This window comes from Otolemur garnettii, unplaced genomic scaffold (assembly GCF_000181295.1).
Source record: "Otolemur garnettii isolate 467f Iridium unplaced genomic scaffold, OtoGar3 scaffold00012, whole genome shotgun sequence".
NCBI classification, from domain to species: Eukaryota; Metazoa; Chordata; class Mammalia; order Primates; family Galagidae; genus Otolemur; species Otolemur garnettii.
In genome coordinates this window covers 24,927,203-24,951,983 of record NW_003852407.1, presented here as the reverse complement: position 1 = coordinate 24,951,983, position 24,781 = coordinate 24,927,203, and the positions used below count along the sequence as shown (strand labels likewise).

Sequence of the window (24,781 nt, the reverse complement as noted above, 5' to 3'; positions counted from 1 at the left end):
CTACAGACACATGAAAAAATGCTCATCATCATTAATCATCAGAGAAATGCAAACCAAAACTACTCTGAGATACCATCTAACTCCAGTAAGAGTAGCCCACATCACAAGATCCCAAAACTTCAGATGTTTGGCGTGGATGTGGAGAAAAGGGAACACTTCTGCACAGCTGGTGTGAATGCAAGCTAGTACATCCCTTTTGGAAGGAAGTATGCAGAACACTCAGGAATCTAAATGTAGACCTGCCGTTTAATCCTGCAATTCCTTTTCTAGGTGTATATCTAAAGGACCAAAAATCATTTGGCAACACAGATATCTGCACCAGATTGTTCACTGCAGCTCAATTCATAATTGCCAAGTCATGGAAGAAGCCCAAGTGCCCATCGACCTATGAATGGATTAATAAATTGTGGTATATGTATACCATGGAATGCCATATGTGCAGCATTAAAAAGAATGAAGACTTTACCTCTTTTATGTTTACATGGATGGAGCTGGAAAATATTCTTCTTAGTAAAGTATCTTAGGAATGGAAAAAATATATATCCAATGTTCTCAGTACTACTGTGAAACCAATTTACAATCATTCACACTTGCATATGAAAAATGAAACACAACTATAGCCTAGGATGAAGAAGGGAAGGGGGGGGGGTGAGTCTTGTTCCTTATGTTGACCGCCTCCATATCTTGACCATTCATTACAATCCCTTGGTCAGTCAACTTACAGCAATTCTACTTTAATAACATTGGCAGAATTTCATAAATTTAATTTTAGGACAAGAATATGAAGGTTCTTCTTTCCCTTTTCCAACTATAAGAATTATAAAGTAAAAAGGTATTACTGAAATCAAAGTGTTTCTTAAGAAATTAAAAGACATACACAAAAACAAACCCTAAAAAAACCACTGAGTCAGAGAACTGCAATAAGCTATATAAGCTCAGAAATCTTAACTATGCAGTTTCCAAAGTGAATAATGCTGGGGTAGCCCAACTACCACTGCTATGGTATCACACTGGCAACAGTAAAAATATATTATAGGATATACCTTTGGATTCCCTGGATAAAAACTTGAAAATTAGGCTCCTTACTTCTGGCAGTTGTTAGTGGTTAAATATAACATGGGATTTATGGCCATCGTTGATTATTTCATGTGATATATTTTTACTGTTGCCAGTAAAAGTAAGCAGCTCCTTACAGGTTCAGTGGGCCAGTTTGGGTATGGGGAGCTCATCATTCTGACATTATAACTATTATTGTCTCAGAAGCATATATGAGTCATCTCCCAATTTACTGCTTATCTAGCTACATACTTTCCCTTGAGTGACATGGGGATAATTTCAGAAGAAAGTGCAAAAGGCAAACACTAAAAAGTCTGGAAATGTTTTACAGGGAAAACTATGCAAGGAGCCAAAAGTTCATTGTTGATTTAAATAAACAAACAAAAAAAACAACCTCTTCTTACATATTACTGACTGAAAACTACCGGCAACAATGTAAGCAGGAAGACTTCATCTGATTTCCAGTCTGAAGAATTGTTCCATCTGAAGAAGTACTTTATCAGCACTAACCTTTTCTCCTTCTAATCACCTTCTGTGCTACTTTTCTTCAAATTCTTTCTTCCTTCTAATTTTGTAATGAATATAAGCCTCTCAAAAGTTACTCTGGGGCCTTTCTTTCAACAAGAAAATAAATTCTTAATAGTAGAGACAATGGGGCCCAAGCCCCAAGAGTGAAGGGGAAGAGAACTTCACACTGAATGCACACATATGCTACCAGTTACTTGCCTTCACAGTCACATTCTGTAAGCTACTAACATCTGCCAGAAGTAAGAGCCTAATTTTCAAGTTTTTAGCCAAGGAATCCAAAGGTCAACATTATACAGATAAAAGACATCAACTGGGAACCAGACAGATCTCAAATGTGATTTCAAAGTACATCTGTTTTACTAATTTTTAGTCTCTACTCAAAAATAAACTCTAATAAAGTCCATAGTTTAGAAGCAAACTTCCAAAATACTAATTTAACTATGGTTACGACTTAAGAATATATTTTACATAAACCAAAGTATTGAAGGCTAATATTTATAATTTAACAGGAAACCTGACTGGGCATCAGTAAGTGAAAGTTTTGACTTGCCTTTCTTCTCCAACACTGTCTAAGGACCTCTTGTCTTAACAGAAAGTAACTAGACAACTAAAGCATATAATAAGCATTGGAACCAAAATTAAAATGAAGGCAAAACCATTAATAGCCAAGAGAAAAAAAAACATGTAACAACAAAATTCTAAGCTTTGCTCTGAAGGAGAAAAGTAATTGTAGCTTAAATCCTAGAAAGAAAATACAATACCACTGTGGTTTATCTTTTGGGACCGTCAGCCTTTCCAATCCCAAAGAGCTCAATTACCATCCCTCTTTTAGTCTCTGTTACTTCCCCCTCCCTCTGAGGATCCCAACATCACTCAGGCTCCAGCCTAAAACCAGAGAAAGAATGGAATCAGCTAGCACACTACTAAAACAAGGTATTTTTCATCATTTTCCTTCAAGTCTTATTCATTAAAGAAAAAAATATGACTTTATGACTTCAATTCTGATTGTTTAGGAAGCATATTATTTTCCTGATCATAATGAAATACACTATACAATGTATGTCATCTCTAGAGACATTAATGGAAATAAGAGTGCTACATCTCAAAAGGTTACCCCAAAATACATTCTAAAAATTTGTACTACACAGTAAAATAACATTAAAAAATGAATCTATTATAACCATTTTCTACCAACAATGGCATCACACATTACTACATGCTTAAAGGTTATTTTTCATGTTTTACATAAGCCATTTTGATGTAAAAATGTACTACAAAATGTAATACATACACAAAGACCCTATTAATGCTTTAATTACCTAGAATATATTTTTTAAAGTGTTTTATAAGGACACATTACAAATACTTATCATACACTTATTTCTTCCCATTCTGAGTTTTATACTCTAATAGATATTCCATAAAATGTCTTTTATTTTTAATACATCTAAAATATCCCCAAATTATCATATTTTGTATTATTGGAATTACTTACATCAATGAGATGGTTAATATTTAGTTTTTATCTTAAGTCAGTGGTCAAAGGAAGAATTTTTTTTATATGAAAGATCAAATTTATTCAGTGTTTATTATGTACCAGACCCCAGGCCAAGAGCCATGGTGATACAATGATAGGCATTGTCACCACATAGGATAACTTACAATCAGAGCAAAATAAACTTTTCAAGATTCAGCTATAAGAAAACATTAATTAATCTGTGAAGAATCTTTAACGATTTGACTTTAAAAACCTATTATTCACACAATATACATCCATATACATGCATATATTCACATCTTCAGATGCAACCCAGTAGAGTTAACCTTCATAAACATTATCATTAATCATTTAAAAATACAGTTAAAAACAGCTAACATTTAATAAGCATTTATTACGAGCCAGGCACAAAGCTAAGAGCTTATCCTCCCCCAAGCCCCATGAAACAGGCAGTATTATTATCACAACGTCATTTTACAGATAAGAAGATTTAACCCTTACAAATATTAAGAATCTTAATCCAAAGAGGCATAGCTACTAAATGCTGAGAATTCTAAAGCTCATGCTCTTTACCATTATGTATACTTCCTCTCCAAAGCCAAATCATACTTATTCCATGTCATCTCCCATAAAAACAGTTGTTGTGTATCACCATAAGATAAAAATCCTAAAATACAAGAAATTCCTTCACCCTCCCCCATATCTGTATGTTAAAATAACAATTAGACCATGAAACTGCATAGGTAATACCCTTAACAGGCCTATTTTCATATTCATATTTCATCCTTTACTGTTCATACTTTTCTACTTGTTCCTTAACCATTCAACCACAAACTGACCCATTTATACTCTGAAAGGTATTGCTAATAATTTATGTGCAAGAGAAAAAGCCCTGTGTTCCAACAAACCTAATTAGCTAACTTACTGTCTAAGTAGTCATTTACTTACATAAATTGTACACCTGTCCACATTAAGAATTTTAAGTGGCTTGTAATAATATGTTTAGATATAATACCAAGGATAAAAGAACAAGAGCAAAGTAACTAAGAAAATGTAGGACGATTATCCCAGAAGCTTAGTAAAGGCACTACAACTAAGCACAAACTTAGCTGAGTTTCCTAGCAACCAATGAAAAATTGGAACCATAATTCTAACTATCAAAAAGAATAACCACTCTCATTAAGATACTAAATTTTTTGTAACATGAACTTTTTAGAGAAATTCTCATAAAAATATTAAAAGGTATTAATAGTATCATTAACTTTTGTTAATGTCATTTGTTTCCTTAGTGACATAAACTACTTTTATATGCAGTTACTCATATTAACTATTTCTTAAATCTGTGATTCTTACAAGGGCGATTTTGTACCCCAGGGGACACTGAGCAAAGTCCGGAAACATTGCTGGTTTCTATTACTGGAATGGGGGTGCTACTGCCACCTAGTGGGAAAAGGACAAATATAGCTAAACATTCCACAAGACTTGCCCCACAATTAATTATCCAACCCCAAAATATCAGTAGCTGACTTAAGAAATAATGGATTTCTCTAAGACATAAATTTTAAATCACAGGTTATCTTTTTACAAACTAGTCTGAAAACCAGATTATACATTTATCTTTCTAGTGACTTAGAAGTAGAAAGAGGATGTAACTGTGGCTTAAAAAAATCCAGCTAAGACATTAGACAATCCCTTTAAAATGATCCCTCTTAAATACGTATATATGTGTATATATATGTGTGTGTGTATGTATATCACATATATGTAACTCAAAAACAAAAAGACTTGTAAACATCTACTGTAGGATGAACTCCGAGACCTCTAGATTTATGGGGCAGAAGTGACAACTGTAGTAAAAGTAATGCCCCTAACTTGCCCAGGTAAAAAATTAAGGAGATGGGCTACATTAGAACATCTAGTTTGTGTTACTTAGTATGAAAGCTAAAAGTTATGAACTATCTAGCACAGAAGAAATTGTCCTGTGCAAAAAAATCTGAGGGAAATAAGCATGACTTAGGATATTTATCAAAATGTAATCTGTAAAACATACACTTAACAAATGCCCAACAATCATACTCCTCAGTATTTATCCCAGAGAAATGAAATTTATATCCGAATGAAAAACATGTACATGTATACAATGATTTATAGCCCTTCTATTTGTACAACTGAAAACTAAAAAAACCCCAAAATGTCCCTTAAAAGGTCAAAGGCTAAACAAACTATGGTGTATCTATACCACAGAATATTACTCAGCAATTAAAAGCATTAAACTATTGATACACACAACTTGCAAAGAACTCAAGAGTATTAATTACATTGAATGAAAAAAAGTCAATCTCAAAAGGTCACATATTGCATGATTCCATTTACACAACATCCTCAAAATAATATAAAGGTAGAAAAAGATACTAGGGGTTACTAGGGATTAGAATTGATTGGGGAAGGGTACACTACTGTATAACACATTAGCAACCTTCTGTGACCCTATCATTATTTCAAAATTAAGAAGTTTTAAAATAATAGAACTGAATAATCTACCAAACTGAAATTCATCTGTATTTTGTTTCCCAAACACAAAATGTCCTGGGATAACTGACAGTAACCTATCTTATCTGACAGTATGGACAATGCCTTGTTTCATTCCTGGAATGACAGTTCCTAGATGACAATACAGAAGGACGCTGTTTTCTAATTTGTTATGGCAGGAGGATATGTATCTAGCTCATCAGTCAACATATAAGCTAAAGTAGTGACCAAACAAGACACAGTTCCTGACCTCCTGAAATTGAAGTGTCTAGAGAAAAATAATTAAACACATACAGTATATACAAATTATTATGTAATTGCAAGTATCAAACTGCTGCTACAAGGATCCTAAGTATAGTCTACTATACTTAAGAGGACTTGTCTACAGAGTAACTGAAAACTCACACAACAAGATGAGAGGTGATTTTTATTTTATCTATGTTTTTTATATTTTCCAGATTTTCATATTAAACATGTGCAATGCTCATTTTAACCAGAAAAACGTTATTGGGGAAAACATGTCTTTAAAAACTCACCCATTATTAGCAATACTGATCAAGCATAACAAAACATCTAAGTCTACTACAATGTAATGACTATAATATACCTAAAACTGTAATCTAAACCTGCAATACTAGCAATATTGCAGAGATTAACCAATTTTATTACCAGTAAAGATGGAAGTACACATCATTCCCATTTATTCACACCCACTATATTTTATTCTATATTAAATATTCATAGAATAAATATTTTCTCTATAAAATATTTCAAGTAATTTCTTCATTTGTAAATTTTCTACATCGTACCTGAAATTCTGGCCTATGTGCTTCTTCCCCTGGCTGATGTTAAACTGTATCCCTTCCCTGCAGAAAATCGTAACTGTTTTGAGTGTAACAGAACTCAGTGAGCCCAGTGAGTACTTCTAGTAAATTATCAAACCTGAGGGTAGTTTGGGGACCTTCCAAACTTATGGAAGAGATAGGAGACCGTCCCATGTAACTTCACAGTTAGCTAAACACTTACACTGTTGGTATCAGAGGTGAGGGTAGTGTTGGGGAGTGATACACTGTTTCTGCAATTGTCCTTCCCCCCATCAATTTCTCTTCTCTAATCATTCCTATTAACACAAGGTCTGACAACTAAGTTTAAAAAACTAACCCTAGAAAAAGTGCTACATACCTCATTGCTGAATTATCACTACAGTCAGTTTCAAAGTACTCTCCTTGGGAACCCTCATATGCATACAAGATTTACTATCTTTCCACCTTAAAAAAAATCTTTCTTGACCTTCTATCTTCCTCCAGCTATTAAACTGTTTTTTATTTTCCTGTATCATGAAGTGCCTGAAAAGAACTGTCTTAACTCACTGTTGCCACTTGCATCTCTTCCCCTTTTCTCAAGAACGTATTCCGGTCAGGCTTTTGTCTCCATCATTCTACCAAAATTGCCCATCTTGGTCATTTGATCCAAACGTCGGTTTTCAATCCTCTTATTTAACCAATCAGTAGAATTTAATACAGTTAATAATTCTCGAAGTTTTAGAACATTTTGTTTAATTATTTTCTAAGATAATTACACTCTCTTGGCTTCCCTCTAACTCACTGGCCACTCCTGCTCAGTCTTACACATATTTCTAGAAGGAGTTCCTCATGTTCCCAAAGTCAAAATATTGGAAGGCTCATGGACTACAACTTCAGATCTCTTATCTATCTTTATTCATTTTTTAAGTTATCTCTTTCAATACCACGGCTTTAAATAAATACCCTGACCTCTTCCCTTAACTCCAAACTAACATACCCAACTATCTACTGGTTATCAGTAAGTCACTCAAATTTATAGGTGCCAAGCCAAACTTCTAAATTGCTATTCTCCCAGATTCATTTTTTTTTTTTGAGATAGAATCTCACTATATTGCCCATGGTAGAGTGCTGTGGCTTCATAGCTCACAGCAACCTCAAACTCTTGGGCTTAAGTGATTCTCTTCCCTCAGCCTCCCAAGTACGGTACCTGGGACGACAGGCACCCTCTCCCAGATTCTTAATTTCAGGAATGGCAACACCATTCATCCAATTACAGAAGAACCTCCATGGTGGCTCGCCTGCTGACTACCTCCTTAAGTTGACCTAATTTTCATAGACTAGACATGCACCGCATTTCTAGCTCACAGCAACCTCAAACTCCTGGGCTCACGCAGTCCTCCTGTTTATAACAGGCATGAACCATCATGCCCAGATGCCATTATTGTATTAAATAAGCTTGCTGTGTTTTTCGCTTTCTCTGCTGCTTTTAGGAAGGCCATAATGCAAGGATTGGGTCACTGATGGTATCCCAAATGTCTCATAGATTTTATTTACTATACAGAACCTCCATAGTTGACCACCTCCCTATACTGACCACCTGAAATTAACCTAATTTTCATTGACCAGACATATACCACATGTACGTATCAGTATAATAGGCCTAGTTCCTTACGTTGACCATCTCTGTATGTTTACCAGTTTGTTACAGTTCCTTATATGGTCAATTACAGAGGTACTGTACTTTAAAATAATCCTTAATGCTGTCCTCCTGTACTCCACATCCAATCTATCAGCAAATCCTAGATAGTATGCCAGCTCTACCCTCAAAATATTTGGTAAAATCCTTAAGCAACATAGGAAGACCCTGTCTCTACAAAACAATAAGAAAAAAATTAGCCAGGCATGGTAGTCTGTGCCTATAGTCCTAGTTACATAGGCGGCTGAGGCAAGAGGACTCCCTGAGCCAGAAGCTCAAGGCTGCAATGCGTTGATTGCACCACTGCACTCTAACACTGCACTGCAACAAAGTGAGACTTTGTCCCAAAGAAAAGTAAAAGTGTAGTAAATATTCCAAACTGACTACTTCTAATTGCCTCCGTAAGTATCACACTATTCAAAGCCACCATCACTTCTTACTCAAATACAGCAAAACCCTTCTAATAGATTTCCCTGCTTCAACTACAGCCTGTTTTCAGCTGTTACAGCTGCCAAAGGTATCTTTGCAGAAACAGACAGTCAGATCATATTGTTCCAGTGCTCAAACATTCTAGCAGTATCCCCTCTCTCCCTCAGAATACAATTTAAAATCCTGGGACAGGCGCACTGGCTCACACCTGTAATCCTAGCACTGTGGGAGGCAGAGGCAGGTGGATTGCCTGAGCTCACATGTTTCAGACTAGCCTGAGCTAGAGTGACACCTTGTCTGTAAAAATAGCTGGGTACTGAGGTGGGTGCCTAGTGTTCCAGCTATTTGGGAGGCTGAGGTAAGAGAATCGCTTAAGCCCAAAGAGTCTAAGATTGCTATGAACTATGACACCATAACACTCTACCAAGGGCAACAAAACGAGACTCTGTCTCAAAAAAAAAAAAAAAAAAAATCCTTATGGGCTACAATACAAGGTCTTTCGCAGCCTAGCCTTCACTATCCCTTGGACCTTATTATGACTCCCCACCTTCACGCATCAGCTCTGGTTAGGCTGTCTCCTTGCTATACACTTCAAATGCACCAAGTATGCTGTAGCCATAGCATACTATTCCTTTTGTCTGTGCAATGCTCATTTTCCAGATGTCTGCTCACCACCCTAAAATAGCACATATCACATTTTTCTCTTTCCCTTTACTCTGCATATTACTTACATAGTAACAGTCATTATCAGACATATCTGTACTTCATATGGGTTCTTAAAAGAAATAGGAAGTTCTTTTGCTGATAACATTCATATAAAATTAGGAACTTATTAGCATTTCCCAAAATGTATTCTATAGAACTTTACAGTCTTCAATTTGCAAAACAGTCTGGGGCTGAATAAATGACTATGAAAGCTGAAATCATGGAAAATGACATTAATTAATGGTACATTATTCCATGGCCTTTACAATTTTTTTTCCAAAATATCAAAAAACTCTATTACTGTCAGTTACAAATGCATAGAGAAATGGAAAAAATACTTGGTTCATTTTAATTTCAAACATTAGAAACACTGAAAGTGTTTTAAGGCTGGGCACTGTAGCTTGCACCTATAATCCTAGCTCCTGGAGAGGCTAAGGCACAAGGATCACTTGAGGCCAGCCTGGGCAACACAGCGAAACTCCATCTCTGAAAAAGAAAACACTTTAAAATTTAAAATCCTGGGCCAGGTGTGCTGGCTCATGCCTGTAATCCTAGCACTCTGGGAGGCCAAGGCAGGTGGACTGCCTGAGCTCTCACGAGTTCAAAACCAACCTGAGCAATAGTGAGACCCCCCTGTCTCTAAAACATATCCAGGCGTTGTGGCAGGCTCCTATAGTTCCAGCTACTTGGGAGGCTGAGGCAACAGAATCACTTAAACTCAAGAGTTTGAGGTTGCTGTGAGCTGTGACACCATGGCACTCTAGCAAGGGTGACCAAGTGAAACTCTGTCTCATAAATAAACAAACAAATAAATAATAAAACAATAAAAATAGTAAGTTAAATAGTAAGTTAAAGTTTTAATTCTTTGTAAAAATTTTCTCAAAAGTAGTTTGAACAGTGGTTCCGTTCTCCTAATAGTATAACTGGTGATTTGAGAGTAAGCATCTTTTCCATAGCTTAGCAAACTGTCATACTCAGAAGGATTGTTTGGATCAACTTCCAACATTTATCCTTTGTACTTTCAATGTTATGAAATATCCCCAAGACTTTCTTTAACCTGAGATCATACTGGGGACCAGCCTCGATACACAGTGGGTTTACTTCCTTGTGGCCTGGTGGTGTCAGGAGACTGGAAAATTATTAGTAGGAGTTATAGAATATTAATATAAAGAAATACAGACAAATATAGACACAGACAATGAGATAGTTTTAAGAGCAGCAGGGCTCAGGTGTCGGCACGCACTTCCTCGTGAGGCTTCCAGTATGCCACCCTGAGTACCAAGCTAGCTCTGTATTTATTTCATAATCAGTGTTACAGTTGTAAACCTCATGAAAGCAAGGCAAACAATCCATCATGGTTCTTGCTGCGCTTGCATTGGCTAACTAGACTAATTCTACAGGTGATTACATTAATTGCATAGATTTACTTGTTACTTTTTACTGCTTCGAAGTATTATGGTCTTAATGTAAACACAGTCTTGATAAGGAAGCCAATCAGAAGCTGACTCAAGGACCAAATCCTAGCTGACCCACAGTCACACACCATAGATGTGATGTTTTAATACTCTGACAGCGCTATGTCCAAACAGACAGACTCCTCTGGCCCAATCAAGGTGACAGAAGAAAAGAGATCTTTCCTCTCTTTATCTGGTCTGAAGTAAGTCTTCCTGAGTTGGACAAAGTTTAAAGAATTCACATTCTTAATATCCAAAAACCATTCCCTCAGAGGACACAGCCTTGCCCTGGCAGAAAGCAGCTTCAAGGCCTCCAGCCAGCTGTTGCACTGCAGCTGGGGGGGGGGGGGCGCATATAACACGCTAGGCTTCAGAAATATTAAAGTGACAGGATCTCGCACTTTGTGCTCAAAGCCAAGAAAATGGGTCTGAATCGAAATACCTATAACTGTCTCCCTTTGTCTAAACTTTGTTCCCTAGTCCTAATAACATTTCTAATTAACTAACAATTAATAATTGAATATCGGTTTCAAACTTATAAAATCATTAGTACAAGTAATGCAAGCACATCAAGATATGACTCCTCCCTTAAGTATTCCCACATGCACCCATCAGTATTCTGCTGGTCTCTTCCTCTGTAGCATCTTCATCTTTTTCATCACAACCACTTTTCTTATTTGTATCAATGAGTTTGCCTTCATTAAGCACCTGCAGTGCATATCTAGATTCTCTCAAATGGCAGCAGTGTCAACATTCCTATGGCCAGCAATTTCTTCTATAACTCTATTTACATTGGATATGGATCTCCAATGTAAATCCAATGGATTTCCAGCACTATCACTTTTCATTTCTTTGTCACATTTTTATTGCTGTTGGCCAAGTCTCTCTTTCAAATATCCAAGTTTGTAAAATATCACATAGGTTTATTGCTGGGAGCAAAGGAAGCAACAGAACTATAAGCTTTGCTATAGGTACATGAACTGACAGATAAACAGTGACCAATCACTGACAAATTCTGAAAGTGGTATGAGTCGTCGCTAATCATGCAGGCATCTGTTATTTACATAGTGATTTATAAATTGAACAGATAGCAGCTAAGGTTGTACTTTATGCAATTACTCACAGTTAACATACCATGGTAACCAAAATTTGAATGGTGGTGTTGGGGTAACAGGTGTTATTTAACTAAATGAGTTAACTGAAATTCATGCATATCAGAACTGCACAAAGCGAGACCTGCCTGTATTCCATAGGATATCTGTTTTTTCATGCATGGAATGAGGATAACAGCAGTACTATTATTTCAAAAATGCTATGAGAATTAAATTCAAATAAAGCATTTCAATATAGTCCCTGGACTAAAGGGCATTCACTAAATATCAGCTCTTATTTTTGATAAGTAATATGTCAAAAAAGAAAAGAGAGTCATGGTGTAATATATTCATGGTAATTAAAAGCAATCAGTTTCTTTACTGTAAAACGTCTCAGACCTTTTAAGTCCTACTAAGCATGTTAAATCTGCCAAAGTATTTCGCAATAATTATCAAAATCTATCTGGACCACAAAATAGCAAATGCTTAGCAAATGCTGGATCAAAGTCCTAATATAAATAATTATATTCTTTTTACAAAAATTACATTTCCATTATCAGAATCCTGCCACTGAAACAAACCATTTTAAATAGTTAAATTCCCATCTCCTAAAACTAACAAAATGTTTTCATATATGAAAGTCACATTAGGTGAATAGCTTTCATCTATAATCTATAAAGAACCTCTTCATATTAATAAAATTAAACCACAGAATCTATAACAAACAGGAAATTCACAGAAAACATGCAAGTGGCAAGTAAGCATATAAAGTTAAGCATCTTCACTAATAATCAAATACAAATTGGCTCGGCGCCTATAGCTCAACCGGCTGAGGCGCCAGCCACGTACACCTAAGGTGACGGGTTCGAGTCCCCAGCCCGGACCCGCCAAACAACAATGACGGCTGCAACCAAAAAATGGCCGGGCGTTGTGGCGGGCGCCTGTGGTCCCAGCTACTTGGGAGGCGGAGGCAGGAGACTCGCTTGAGCCCAGGAGTTGGAGGTTGCTGTGAGCTGTAATGCCACGGCACTCTACCCAGGGGGACAGCTTGAGGCTCTGTCTCAAAAAAAAAAAAAAAAAAAAATACAAATTGAAACAAGATTACATTTTCTCCCTATATGTTTAGCCAAGATTAGAAAGACTGAGTATATGGTTAAATACTGAATATATAGTATATATTCTACTAGATATATAGTAGAATAAGAATGTGCATACTACGTAGGAATGTGACCACATGCAACCTTTACTGAAACAACTTGGCAATTGTCCCTCAAATATTTTAAGTATTCATACATTTTATCCCAACAATTCTATCTCTAGACTTAATCCTATAAAAATCTTGACATTGGTGGTGCCCACAGCTCAGAGGATAGGGCGCCAGCCATATACACCAATGGTTTGAACCCGGCCTGGGCCAGCTAAAACAGCAATGACAACTGCAACAACAACAACAAAAATAGCTGGGCGTTGTGGTGGGCACCTATAGGCCCAGCTACTTGGGAGGCAGAGGCAACAGAATCACTTAAGCCCAAGAGTTTGAGGCTGCTGTGAGCTGTGACACCACAGCAACCTACCCAGAGCGACAGCTTGAGGCTCTGTCCCGATTAAAAAAAAAAAAAATCTTGCACAAGTACTCAAAAGATACAGGCACAAAGATGTTTGTTCTAAAAGTATTTGTAACAGTAAAAGACTAGAAACATCTATCAAAAACTGGATATGATTTTACTAAATATATTGTGGTACAGCCACATAAAGAATGCTACCATTTAAATAATGAAGTCAGGCTAGGCACAGTGGCTCACGCCTATAATCCTAGGATTCTGGGAGGCCAAAGGTGCGTAGATTGCTTGAGCTCAGGAGTTTGAAACCAGCCTGAGCAAGAGCGAGATCCCATCTGTACGAAAAAGAAAAAAAACACTAGCCAGGCATCATCACAGGCATCTTTAGTCCCAGCTATTCAGGAGGCTGAAGCAGAAGGATTGCTTGAGCCCAAGAGTTTAAAGTTGATGCCACAATACTCCACCCTCGAGCAACAGAGATTATGTCCCAAACAAACAAAGTCTATGTTAAATAAAATCTCAGACATTTAAAAGATAAATAAGGCTCGGTGCCTGTGGCTCAAGCGGCTAAGGCGCCAGCCACATACACCTAAGGTGGCGGGTTCGAATCCCCAGCCCGGGCCCACCAAACAACAATCATGGCTGCAACCAAAAAATGGCCAGGCGTTGTGGCGGGCACCTGTAGTCCCAGCTTCTTGGGAGGCTGAGGCAGGAGACTCGCTTGAGCCCAGGAGTTGGAGGTTGCTGTGAGCGTGCTGCCATGGCACTCTACCCAGGGGGGATAGCTTGAGGCTCCGTCTCAAAAATAAATAAATAAATAAATAAAAATAAATAAATAAAAAATAAATAAAAAGTGAAAAAATAAAACATGAAGTCAATCTATTTATACTGATAACAAAAAGCAGAAGAAACTACACTACCACAGGACACATGCACAATTAAATGCTAAATTTAAGCACCTCTGCTTGGTACAGCTATTATGAGATAATAATCCATTGTACAATAATAAAAGGAAATATAATACTGCAAGTTGTGACAATGTATACTCCTTTCAAACTTATATAATGAATGTGATCAGTTTAGGTACTGAAAGAAAAAGGTCCTACTTCCCTAATATCAAGCTTCTGAATCATTCTAACCAAAGAGCACATGGATAGAAAGCACAATAATTTTCCAGTATTGTCATTTGCAACTTGGCCAAATAAATTAATTAATACTATTCAAAAAAAACTAAAACCAGAAATAAACTAGATGCTGTGGCTGAAAAAAAGATAAAAGCTGTTAAACCAATCTCAAATTTTTATGTTCATTAAAAAAAAAAAATCCTTGGCTTGGCGCCAGTGGCTCAAGCTGCTAAGGCACCAGCCACATACACCTGAGCTGGTGGGTTCGAATCCAGCTTGGGCCTGGCAAACAAAAGTGACGCTGCAACCAAAAAATAGCCAGGCATTGTGGTGGGTGCCTATAATCCCAGCTACTTGCGAGGTAGAGGCAGGAGACTCGCTTGAGCCCAGGAGTTGGAGGTTGCTGTGAGCTGTGATGTCAGGGCACTCTACCCAGGGTGACAGCTTGAGGCTCTGTCTCCAAGAAAAGAAAGAAAAAAATCCTTGATTATTCCAATCAACAGATTTTATATAAATTACACAAACAATTGAGTCAGGATTTCTACATGCATCATTTAATCTTCCTTAGAGAAATTAAGTAATTTAGTCAAAAATTCCAAAAATAGTAAGCTAACAGGGCCACCACTTAAATCCAAGTCTGTAGAATTAACACACATCAAACTTGTAAAGTCCATTTTTTTTGGAGGCCAGAGTGCAGCAGCATTATCACAGCTCACTACAACCTCAAAATCCTGGGCTCAAGACATCCTCCTGCCTCAGCCTCTCAAGTAGTTTAGACTAAAGGCATGGACCACCATGCTCAGCTAATTTCTTTTTTTGTTTTAGTATGGGGGTCTTTCTCTCACTCAGGCTAGTTTCAAACTCCTGTCCTCAACTGATGATCCTCTTGCCTCCTAGAGTGCTAGGAATACAGATGTGAGCCAATGTGCCTAGTCTGAAATACTATGTATATTCTTTAACATAAATATAACAGTTTGTAAAACTTCCTATATTTTCAATATACAATTAGTAAAATTCTGTTGAATGAGGAAAGTTACTATGCCTGGGAATGAAAGATACACATATATCTATCAAATATAACTGTTGGCCATCTTCAGAAAGCCTCTCTATTCTAATTTGACTTTTCATACTCTAATGACTATGCCTGTTGCTTCATTAAATATACATCTTTAAGGCAATAACTGTCTTTCCAAGTTATCATATGACATTTAGTCCCAATCTGTATTCATTGAAGAAACAGATTCTGTATGCCCACTCTCAGCCATTGCTCTAGGCACAAAGTATCAGCAGTGAGTAAAACAGACAGACTTACTGCCTTTTCAGAGCTTTTCAAATTCTAGTAGTGTTTATGCCCTATGAGGCCTGACAATTAAAATCTCAGAAAAAGTGCTATGCATCTCCTTGTTGAGTATCACTATAGTCAGCTTAGAAGTATTTCGTATTTCCTTGGGAAGTTATGCATTGATGCCCACACCTAGTCTAACCCTCAAAACAATTTTGGAATTCTTTTTCTGGAATGGCCATTAGAGCTGTCACTGTAATTAATTCCCTGATTTAAGGAATGTCATTAAAATATATCCCTTTCAATATGTCTTTGATCTTCAGGTAAAGAAAAAAGTCATTGGAAGCCAGATCAGTTGAGTAAGCAGAGTGTTTCAATATAATTGTTAACTGACTAAAACTCCCTTACAGATACTGCCCTGTGAGCTGTTGCCTCATGGTAATATAGGAGGCAGGAGCTGCTGGAGCAAAGTTCAGGTCCTTTTTGCCTTTTTCACTCAGCCTTTTCAGTACTTCCAAATGGTAAACTTGTTTAATGGTCTGTCCAGTTGGTACAAATTTATAATGAATAATCCTTCTAATATCAAAAAAGATAAACAATATTGTATTGTCTCTTGATTTGGACTGACAGAACTTTTTTGGTCATGGCCAATCAGCTGACTTCCATTGTGCACTTGGAGGCTTTGTTTCAGGCTTGGATTGGTACACCCATGTTTCATAACCAGTGATAAGTACCCAAAACATCATCTTGTCTTTCCAAAAGGTCTTGGCAAACTTTAATTATCCTTTGCTTTTGTTCATGCATGAGGTCCTTCAGGACTATTTTTGCACATATCTTTCTCATGCCAAGATTTTCTTTCTTTTCTTTTTTTTTTGAGACTGAGTCTCCCTATGTTGCCCTCAGTAGACTGCTGTGGCGTCACAGCTCACAGCAACCTCAAAATCTTGGGCTTAAGCAATTCTCTTGCTTCAGCCTCCCAAGTAGCTGGGATGACAGGTGCCCCCCACAATGCCCAGCTATTTTTTTGTTGTTGTTACCGTCATCATTGTTGTTTAGCAGGCCCAGGCTAAGTTCGAACCCACCAGCCCTGGTGCATGTGGCCATCAGTGGTGCAACCACTGATCCACGGGTGCAGAGCCTCGTGCCAAGATTTTTGATTATGATTTCCTGACTATTTCTCTATCAGTATTTCCTGACTATTAAATCCATCGGTATTTCCTTGGTCTGCTATGCTTCTCACAGTAAGCCACTGACTCTGATGCACAACTCGAATTTCTGCAATGTTTCTGTCAGTTGCTCACTACTGGCCACCCTGACCTCCCTTCATCAAGTGATGCTTTCTCTCCCCTCAGAAAAACATTTAATCCATTTGTACACTGCTGTTTTTTTCATGGCATTATCCTCATAAACTTGGACTAACATGTTCCTGATTTCACTTCTACTCTTGCCAAGTTTAACAAGAAACATAATGTTTATTCATTTCTCTATTTCAAGCTCTAGCATTCTCGCAACAGCACACAGAAACACATTACAACACGAACACCACTCAGAAAGAAATCATCGCTTATTGACAAAAACACAGTTTTGAACACTGATATACTAACCTTATCCAACCTTACTGAGTTTATACAGTGCTGCCAACATAAGCACAGGATGGCAACTTCACAAACCTAGTTGTCATACATTATATATAAGTAAGTTTATGTAAGAAGATAGTGGTTTACTCTGTACACAAGTTTTACTCTTAAGGTTCAAAATGATAATATTTCAAGGATAGGTCTGCATGCTTTTGTTATATTAGTCTTTGTACTAGTTTAAAAATTTTTTTTCATTAAAAAGCTAACAACACCTTTTAAAGAATAATGAAGGAGGGAAGGGGAGAGAGATGGGAAGGGAGGGGGGTGATTTGATAGAGGGAGGGTAAATAGTGGGACCACACCTATGGAGCTTATTGCAAGGGTACAAGTCAAATCTATCAAGTATAGAATACAAATGTCTTAACACTGTGATTAAGTAAATGAGGTGAAAGCTATGTTAATTAGTTGAATGTAAGCACTCCAATTTGTACAAAAAAAATCAACACATTGAATCCCACAGAGGCATAAATGTATTCATGATATATGCATATATGACTTAATAAAAGAGCAAATAAACCAAAATAAATGTTAATAAAAAATAAAATAAAAAAGAATTAATGAAATCCAAAAATATTCTATAATTCTGAGTTTTTTTCAAGAAAGCTTGAAATATAATTCAGTTACTAGAAATAATATCCTTCTTTAACAGTAGTACACAGTATATCTTATTATGTAATAGCCAACCCCTTAAGTTAGAAGACCATTTCTCATTTTTTAAAAATAATCTAAATGATAAATTGTGATGGGAAGTATCAATCCTTTAATTTCAATGAGACTCCTAAATTATGATGAGATTTTTAGACAGCTTACTGCCTTCACCTCTTTATTCATTTTCCAAGTTGAGAGAACATGGTAGGTAATGAGACAAGAAAGAAAGAAAAGAATTCTTGCACCAGTTTGCAAAAGGAGGATAAAAACCAAAGCCACATCAAAACTAATAGAAAGAATGCACTAGACCTTAACCTACTATGTTTTGTTTAGAAAACTACTACTACCACCATGTAATCAGTTAGTTTCCATAAATATCACTAAAATAATAATTATTAATACAATTAAAATACTAATTAATTGCCATTTAACTGTTTCTTTTTAAAATAGAGTTCTCTGAATTAGTCTTTTTTCATTTTGTCACTTGACCAAGTTTTAGTCTAAGACATTCCTCAAATATTTCTTTTCCTTGACTAGTAAACGCCACTAATAAAAAATGGTTTCTTGATGAAAAGATAAATATGCAAAAGTAGGGGTCTATTCAAAGGAAGATTTTTGACTTGTATCTTAACTCAAAGAAGAGTTATTAATATCTCAACAAATGCAATCAAAATCCAAAGTGTTTTTATAGTCTTTTAAATTTTTAAAATCAAAAGTATTTTCTTTTACAGTCTTTTAACTTTTCAAGCTTTCTTAAAAAAAAGAAAACTTTAAAATACAGTATCCTCTAATTTCTTCCACCTATTTAGGTGTAAACAAAAAAATGGTTAACATAAAATATGCAGCTTATTTTTGTAAAATATATCTATAAAAGTTGTTTATAATAAAATGTGTATGAAAACTTCATTAATAAAACCTTCATCATAATAAACAACTTTTTCATTCAACAGGTAATACACAAAATTAAAATGCCTTTTTTTTTTTTTTTTTTTAATGCAGCTTTAGGCGGGGGCCGGGTTTGAACCCATCACCCTCCATATATGAGGCCGGCACCCTATTCATTAAGCCACAGGTACCGCCCACAAAATTAAAATACTTTTATAAGAAATTTAAATGGTTAAGAAAGTAGATGCTGCCCAGAACACTGTAAAACTTACCCTTTTTTTGTGACTGTAATTTTCTGTATTTTTAATTCTGAAATAAAATTTAGTCTAGGCTCAGCACCCGTACCTCAGCAGGTAGGGTGCCAACTACATACAACAGAACTGGAGGGTTTGAATCCAGCTCAGGGCCTTCCAAACAACAATGATGATGACTATAACCAAAAAACAGCTGGGCATTATGGCGGGTACCTGTAGTCCCAGCTACTTGGGAGGCTGAGGCAACAGAATCGCTTAAGCCCAAGAGTTGGAGGTTGCTGTGAGCTGTGATGCCACAGCACTCTACTCAGGGTAACGGCTTGAGACTCTGTCTCAATAAATAAATAAATAAATATATAAAATAAAATTTAATCTACAGCCATACTACCCTGAACATGTCTGATGTCATCTGAAATATCAAAATGTAAATGAAATTCTTTTCATTTGTCCTGATTTTTAAAATAACAAAAATTTCCTCGATGATTTTTGGCTTACTTTATTTTTGAAAAGTATCTTTTACTTCTTCAAATTAGATATCTACGTTGTCATTTTTTTGTACAGTCTCTACTTTCTATTAAGAAATTCACAAATAATGAGAACGAAGCAAAAACATAATTACTGCAGTATAATAAAGAGAAAACCTGTACATTCTTACAAAATATGACATTTTTAAACAGTTGGTCCCTACGTCTGAGGCAAAAAATTTCTCTTTTCTTTCTTTTTTTTTCTTAGGGCAAAAAATTTGTATAAGCACCTCAACACTTTTCTCCAAAAATAACTATTTTCTACATGCACACTGCTGCATGCATTACTTTTTTCTTCTTCAAATCTTGTATCATATCGAACTATGCTGCAGCAACATCCATTTTTGTACACACCATACCTTTTCTTAACTATAAGTTTCTAAGAAGTGTGCCATCATTACTGTAACTGCTGTCAGAATCATTATCAATTTTCTTGCTCTTTCTCCTGGTAACCAAATTGTATGGAGAAACATCTGAAATCCTTTCTGATCTAGCACTGACTGCATCTTGCTGTTGTTTTGAAACTTTAATTGACCTAATAAAAAGAAAATAAACAATTTCCACCATGGGCACTAAATAATTTAGGGTAAAAAATAAATGGAGCTAGTATCAGTTTTAGAAAGCTACATGATTGACAACTTATTTTATTATATTCCTTTGTTTTCAGGGTAACCATCAAAATTATAAAAAAATCTCTTAATATTTTTTGTTAAGTAAAATTGTATTACTTCATAAATAATTATCAACAGATTAACATTTATTTCTTTATCTGGGTACATTTCAGGGATTTTTTTTATAATAAAAATCTAAGAAATTTTATTACAAATACATTTAATTCTATCTTACACTCTTAATCTCAGCACATTTTGTACATGAAATAGCTTTAAGTTGGCAATATGCCAAATGTTTTAATAGACAATTAGCAGAACAGTGCTCCACTTCCTGGCTTTTAGTTATTACTCACAGAATACATAAAAGAGAAACATTATAACAATTTTATTCTCTGAGATTGGTAATAAATTTTAATGGACTCACATCACTCTAAGACAAGAGTACAGCAGCACCTCTACTGAGCATTCTAATAGAAAATTATTTTAGAATTACCTTTCAGTGCTAATACACAGTATCAAAAACACCCATAATAGTCAAGAGAAATTCATATAAATTAATACATCCTTGTAAGTAAAGTGTACTGTAGGGCAGACTTTTTTAAAGAGGTTGTACTTATAAAGATAAAATTATTATTTTCTCATTTTCTAGCTTTAAGCCAAATATATTTGGGTATTCATTAATTGGCTTTAAAAAACAATTCAACAACACAGCATTCCCCCCCCCCCAAAAATGCCTAAAAGACACAGTTTAAAAGATTAAAGGGAGCAATTTAATTTGTAAATGTAAAAGAGAGAAATTTAAACTAGTTTCAAATTCAACATTACCTTTTTATGGAAATGATTTTTACTTACTCAAAACTTACATTTTTATGAATCAGCTAAGAATTTGATACAATCACTTTACTTTCAAAGGCTAATAATGGCACTCTAGTTAAGAGATACAAAGCTTAGTTAGTTACCTTGGTTTGGTTGCATATTCATATTTGGTCTGGGGCCATAGTTTCCCATTGGTTGCCCCTGACTCATTGTCATCTGATTCTGTACTGGCATGCTCTGTGATGATGGCACGGAATGGTTATAACCTCCCATGGATGCGTGGCTACTTGAAGGCATATTCATGGAATTGTTTGTCATATTGAGTTGATTGGGTCCAGGTCCTTGCATAGGCATATGGTTAGGCCCTTTGAAGAAAAATGATGAGAACCAAAATTGAAAGTTAAACAGATGGTCCATACAAAAGTGCCTTAAAAGGCTTTTTTTTTTTTGCATCATGATAATAACAATAATAAACCATAACTTTAATTTTTCATCAAAGTAAACAAATGGCAGCAAATATTGTGAGATAGATATTATTCCCATTTTACAGATTAAGAAACTGATGCTCTTGAAAAGCCAGAAACATTGTAAAAAAAAATAATGGAGAACTAGCTTTATAAGACAGCAAAATATATCATAATGCTAGAGTAATTAAAAGTATAAATACTAGAACATAAATGAATAGACTTACAGATTGACAAATCATATAGTCTAAAAATAAACCCAAATACATAGTTAAGTAAATGATAATAACATTAATATTAAGTATCACTGGCAAAAGAAAACTAATTTGGTAAATGGTATTACAACAACTGGGTAGCCATCTGGAAAAAACCAAGTTGGATTGCTATCTCATTCCTTCCACTAATTCCATATTGATAAATTTAAACATTATAAAAGAAGAAAACAAGGATACAAAAAAATATACAAAAGGGAATTTTTTAAATAATCTTGGAATGGAAGAGTCTTCTTAAGTATGACTGAAAACTCAGAGCATAAAGTATTAATGAATTAGACTACAAAAAAATTATAAACATGACCAACAAACCAACCCCAAAATAAAAAGATAAAATTATTTTCTATCCAGGGCTGGCTGAATCCACATATGCAGAACCCACAGACATGGAGAGCTGACTATACTCCAGACTGGGATTTATATAGAGCCTGTTTGGGGTTCAAACACAGATCACAGCACAGAGGCAAAGTGGCTTTACTCTCCCTAACAGAAAGCCAAACACAATATACAGTGCCTAGGTCCCCACCAGCAATAACCCAGAGTTTAGGTATGAGAATGGGACCACAGAGTAGTGGGAAAACTCTGAGTAGTCGGTAGAAAAATCAAACTTTCACATTTGCAAAACCACCACTCCCCCTCATCCTCAAACCCTGGTTCTGCGGGGCACCAACGGCAGGAGAAAATCTCTCCTCCACCATGGTTTCTAAACTGGAAAAAGTGAAGCTGAAGTGGCATATCAGCTTCTCCACCTCCTTGTGTTCCGTGGCAGGAAACTTATCCTTGCCTTGGCTTGCAGGCAGCATCTTGACTATCTTGTAGACAGGTAGAGACAAACTAAGAAGGTGGGACTACCATCCCCAACACTGAAGACACGGCCAAAGGAGATGTTCAACAGCACACTACAGGAAGTAAATTCAACAGGTCCCCCAGGCATGACCCACTATCCCCAGCCTTCCCATCCTGCCCAAATAATCCATTTGGGGCCCCCTCTCCATTCAGGACAATTAGCACTTTGACCATTTACTAGAACCAAGGTGAATCTGGGCTTAAAGTGTTAACTAGAGCTGAAAAGAAGTGACCTAGTGGCAAAAATTTGTTTAGCAAACATATACCTTAAAAACAAAACCAGCAGCAAACAGGGAACCATGACCTCCTAAAAAGGACAAAGTAAAAGTTCACTTACTGACCCTAATGAGATTTGTGAGGTGTACCAAGAATTCAAAACAGCAGTTTGAAAGAAACTCAGTGGTCTCCAAAATCACATGAAGTCTCTGAACAAAACTTCAAAATAGCAATTTTAAGGAAACTCGGTGATCTCTAAGACAACACAGAAAAGCAATTCAGAAATTTATCAGAGAAGTTTAAGAAAAATATTGGGGAAAAATGCAGAAATCTTGGAATTAAGAAATACATTTGCTGAACTGAAGACCTCTTTAGAAGGCTACCATCAGCAGAATGATCAAGCAGAGAAAAGAATCAGTAAGCTCAAAGACTGGCTATCTGAATATACAGTGAGAGAAAAAAAGGGGGGAAAAAAGGAACAACTGACCGTAAGATAAAGAAAACTACCTCAAAAAAACAAATCTAAGAATTACCAGTGTTCAAGAGGGAACTGAGCAAGAGCAAGTGGTAAAAAGCTTACTCAAAGAAATAAGAACAAAAAACTTTCCAAAACTTAAGAAAGACATAAATATCCAGGGACAGGAAAGGTCTTAGAATACCAGTGTTAACTCAAAACTCTCAAAAGTCGGCTCAGTGCCTGTAGCTCAGTGGTTTGGGCACCAGCCACTTACACCAGGGTTGGCAGGTTCAAACCCAGCCAGGGCCTGCTGAACAACAATGACAACTGCAATCAAAATAGCCAGGCACTGTGGCAGGCACTTGTAGTCCCAGATAATTGGGAGGCTAAGGCAAGAGAATCACTTTGGGCCCAAGAGTTGGAGGTTGCTGTGAGCTGTGATGCCATTGCACTCTACTGAGGGCTACAAAGAGAGACTCTATCTCCAAAAAAAAAAAAGAAAAAAAAGGCTCAGTCCCTATAGCTCAAGCGGCTAAGGCGCCAGTCACATACACCTGAGCTGGTGGGTTCAAATCCAGCCTGGGCCCACAAAACAACATTGACGGCTGTAACCAAAAAATAGCCGGGCACTATGGTGGGCGCCTGTAGTCCCAGCTACTTGGGAGGTGGAAGCAGGAGAATTGCTAGAGCCCAGGAGTTGGAGGTTGCTGTGAGCTGTGATGTCACAGCACTCTACCAAGGGCGACAGCTTAAGGCTCTGTCTAAAAAAACCCTCTCAAAAGTCAAAGACAAAGAAAGGAGCCTTACGAAAGACAGGTAGAGAAAAGCAGCAAATAGCATATAAAGGAGTTCCAATTTGTCTGGCACAGACTTCTCCAAAGATATATAGAATAGGAGGGAGTAGAAATGACATTTTTATAGGTCTCAAACAAAAAAAAAAAAACTTCCAGCCAAGAATACTGTATCTAAGAAAATTATCATTCAGATATGAAGGAGAGATAGTGTTCTCCAGACAAACAAAAGCTGAGAGAATTCACTACAATGAGACCCATCTTTCAAGAAATGCTAAAAGAAGTTCATAAATCTGGAGAACCAGGGTAACCACTAATCTGCAAAAGAAAAGTTTTCAAGGTTTAAAGCACACTGGTAAAATTAAGTATACAAACATCCTCAGAATACTCTATTACCATAGTTGTTACATGCAATTTGGCAGTAACTATCAAATTTTAAAGCATATGTATCTTTAATTTATACATTGTAAATATATTTATAGGCATTTTCTTCTTCTTCTTCTTCTTTTTTTTTTTTTTTTGAGACAGAACCTCAAGCTGTCACCCCCTGGGTAGAGTGCCATGGCATCACAGCTCACAGCAACCTCCAACTCCTGGGCTTAAGCG

General features: G+C 36.3%; 1 protein-coding gene across 3 annotated transcripts in view; it reads right to left on the bottom strand.

Moving 5' to 3' along the window:
- The window catches only part of SS18 (SS18, nBAF chromatin remodeling complex subunit), a 90,053-nt gene that overhangs the window by 20,189 nt on the left and 45,083 nt on the right, over positions 1–24,781 (bottom strand). For all 3 annotated transcript variants that reach the window (XM_023510177.1, XM_003784774.3, XM_023510176.1), the window contains exon 5: positions 21,273–21,494. In XM_023510177.1, coding sequence (XP_023365945.1) covers positions 21,273–21,494 — 222 coding nt within the window. The remainder of the gene's footprint in view (positions 1–21,272; positions 21,495–24,781) is intronic.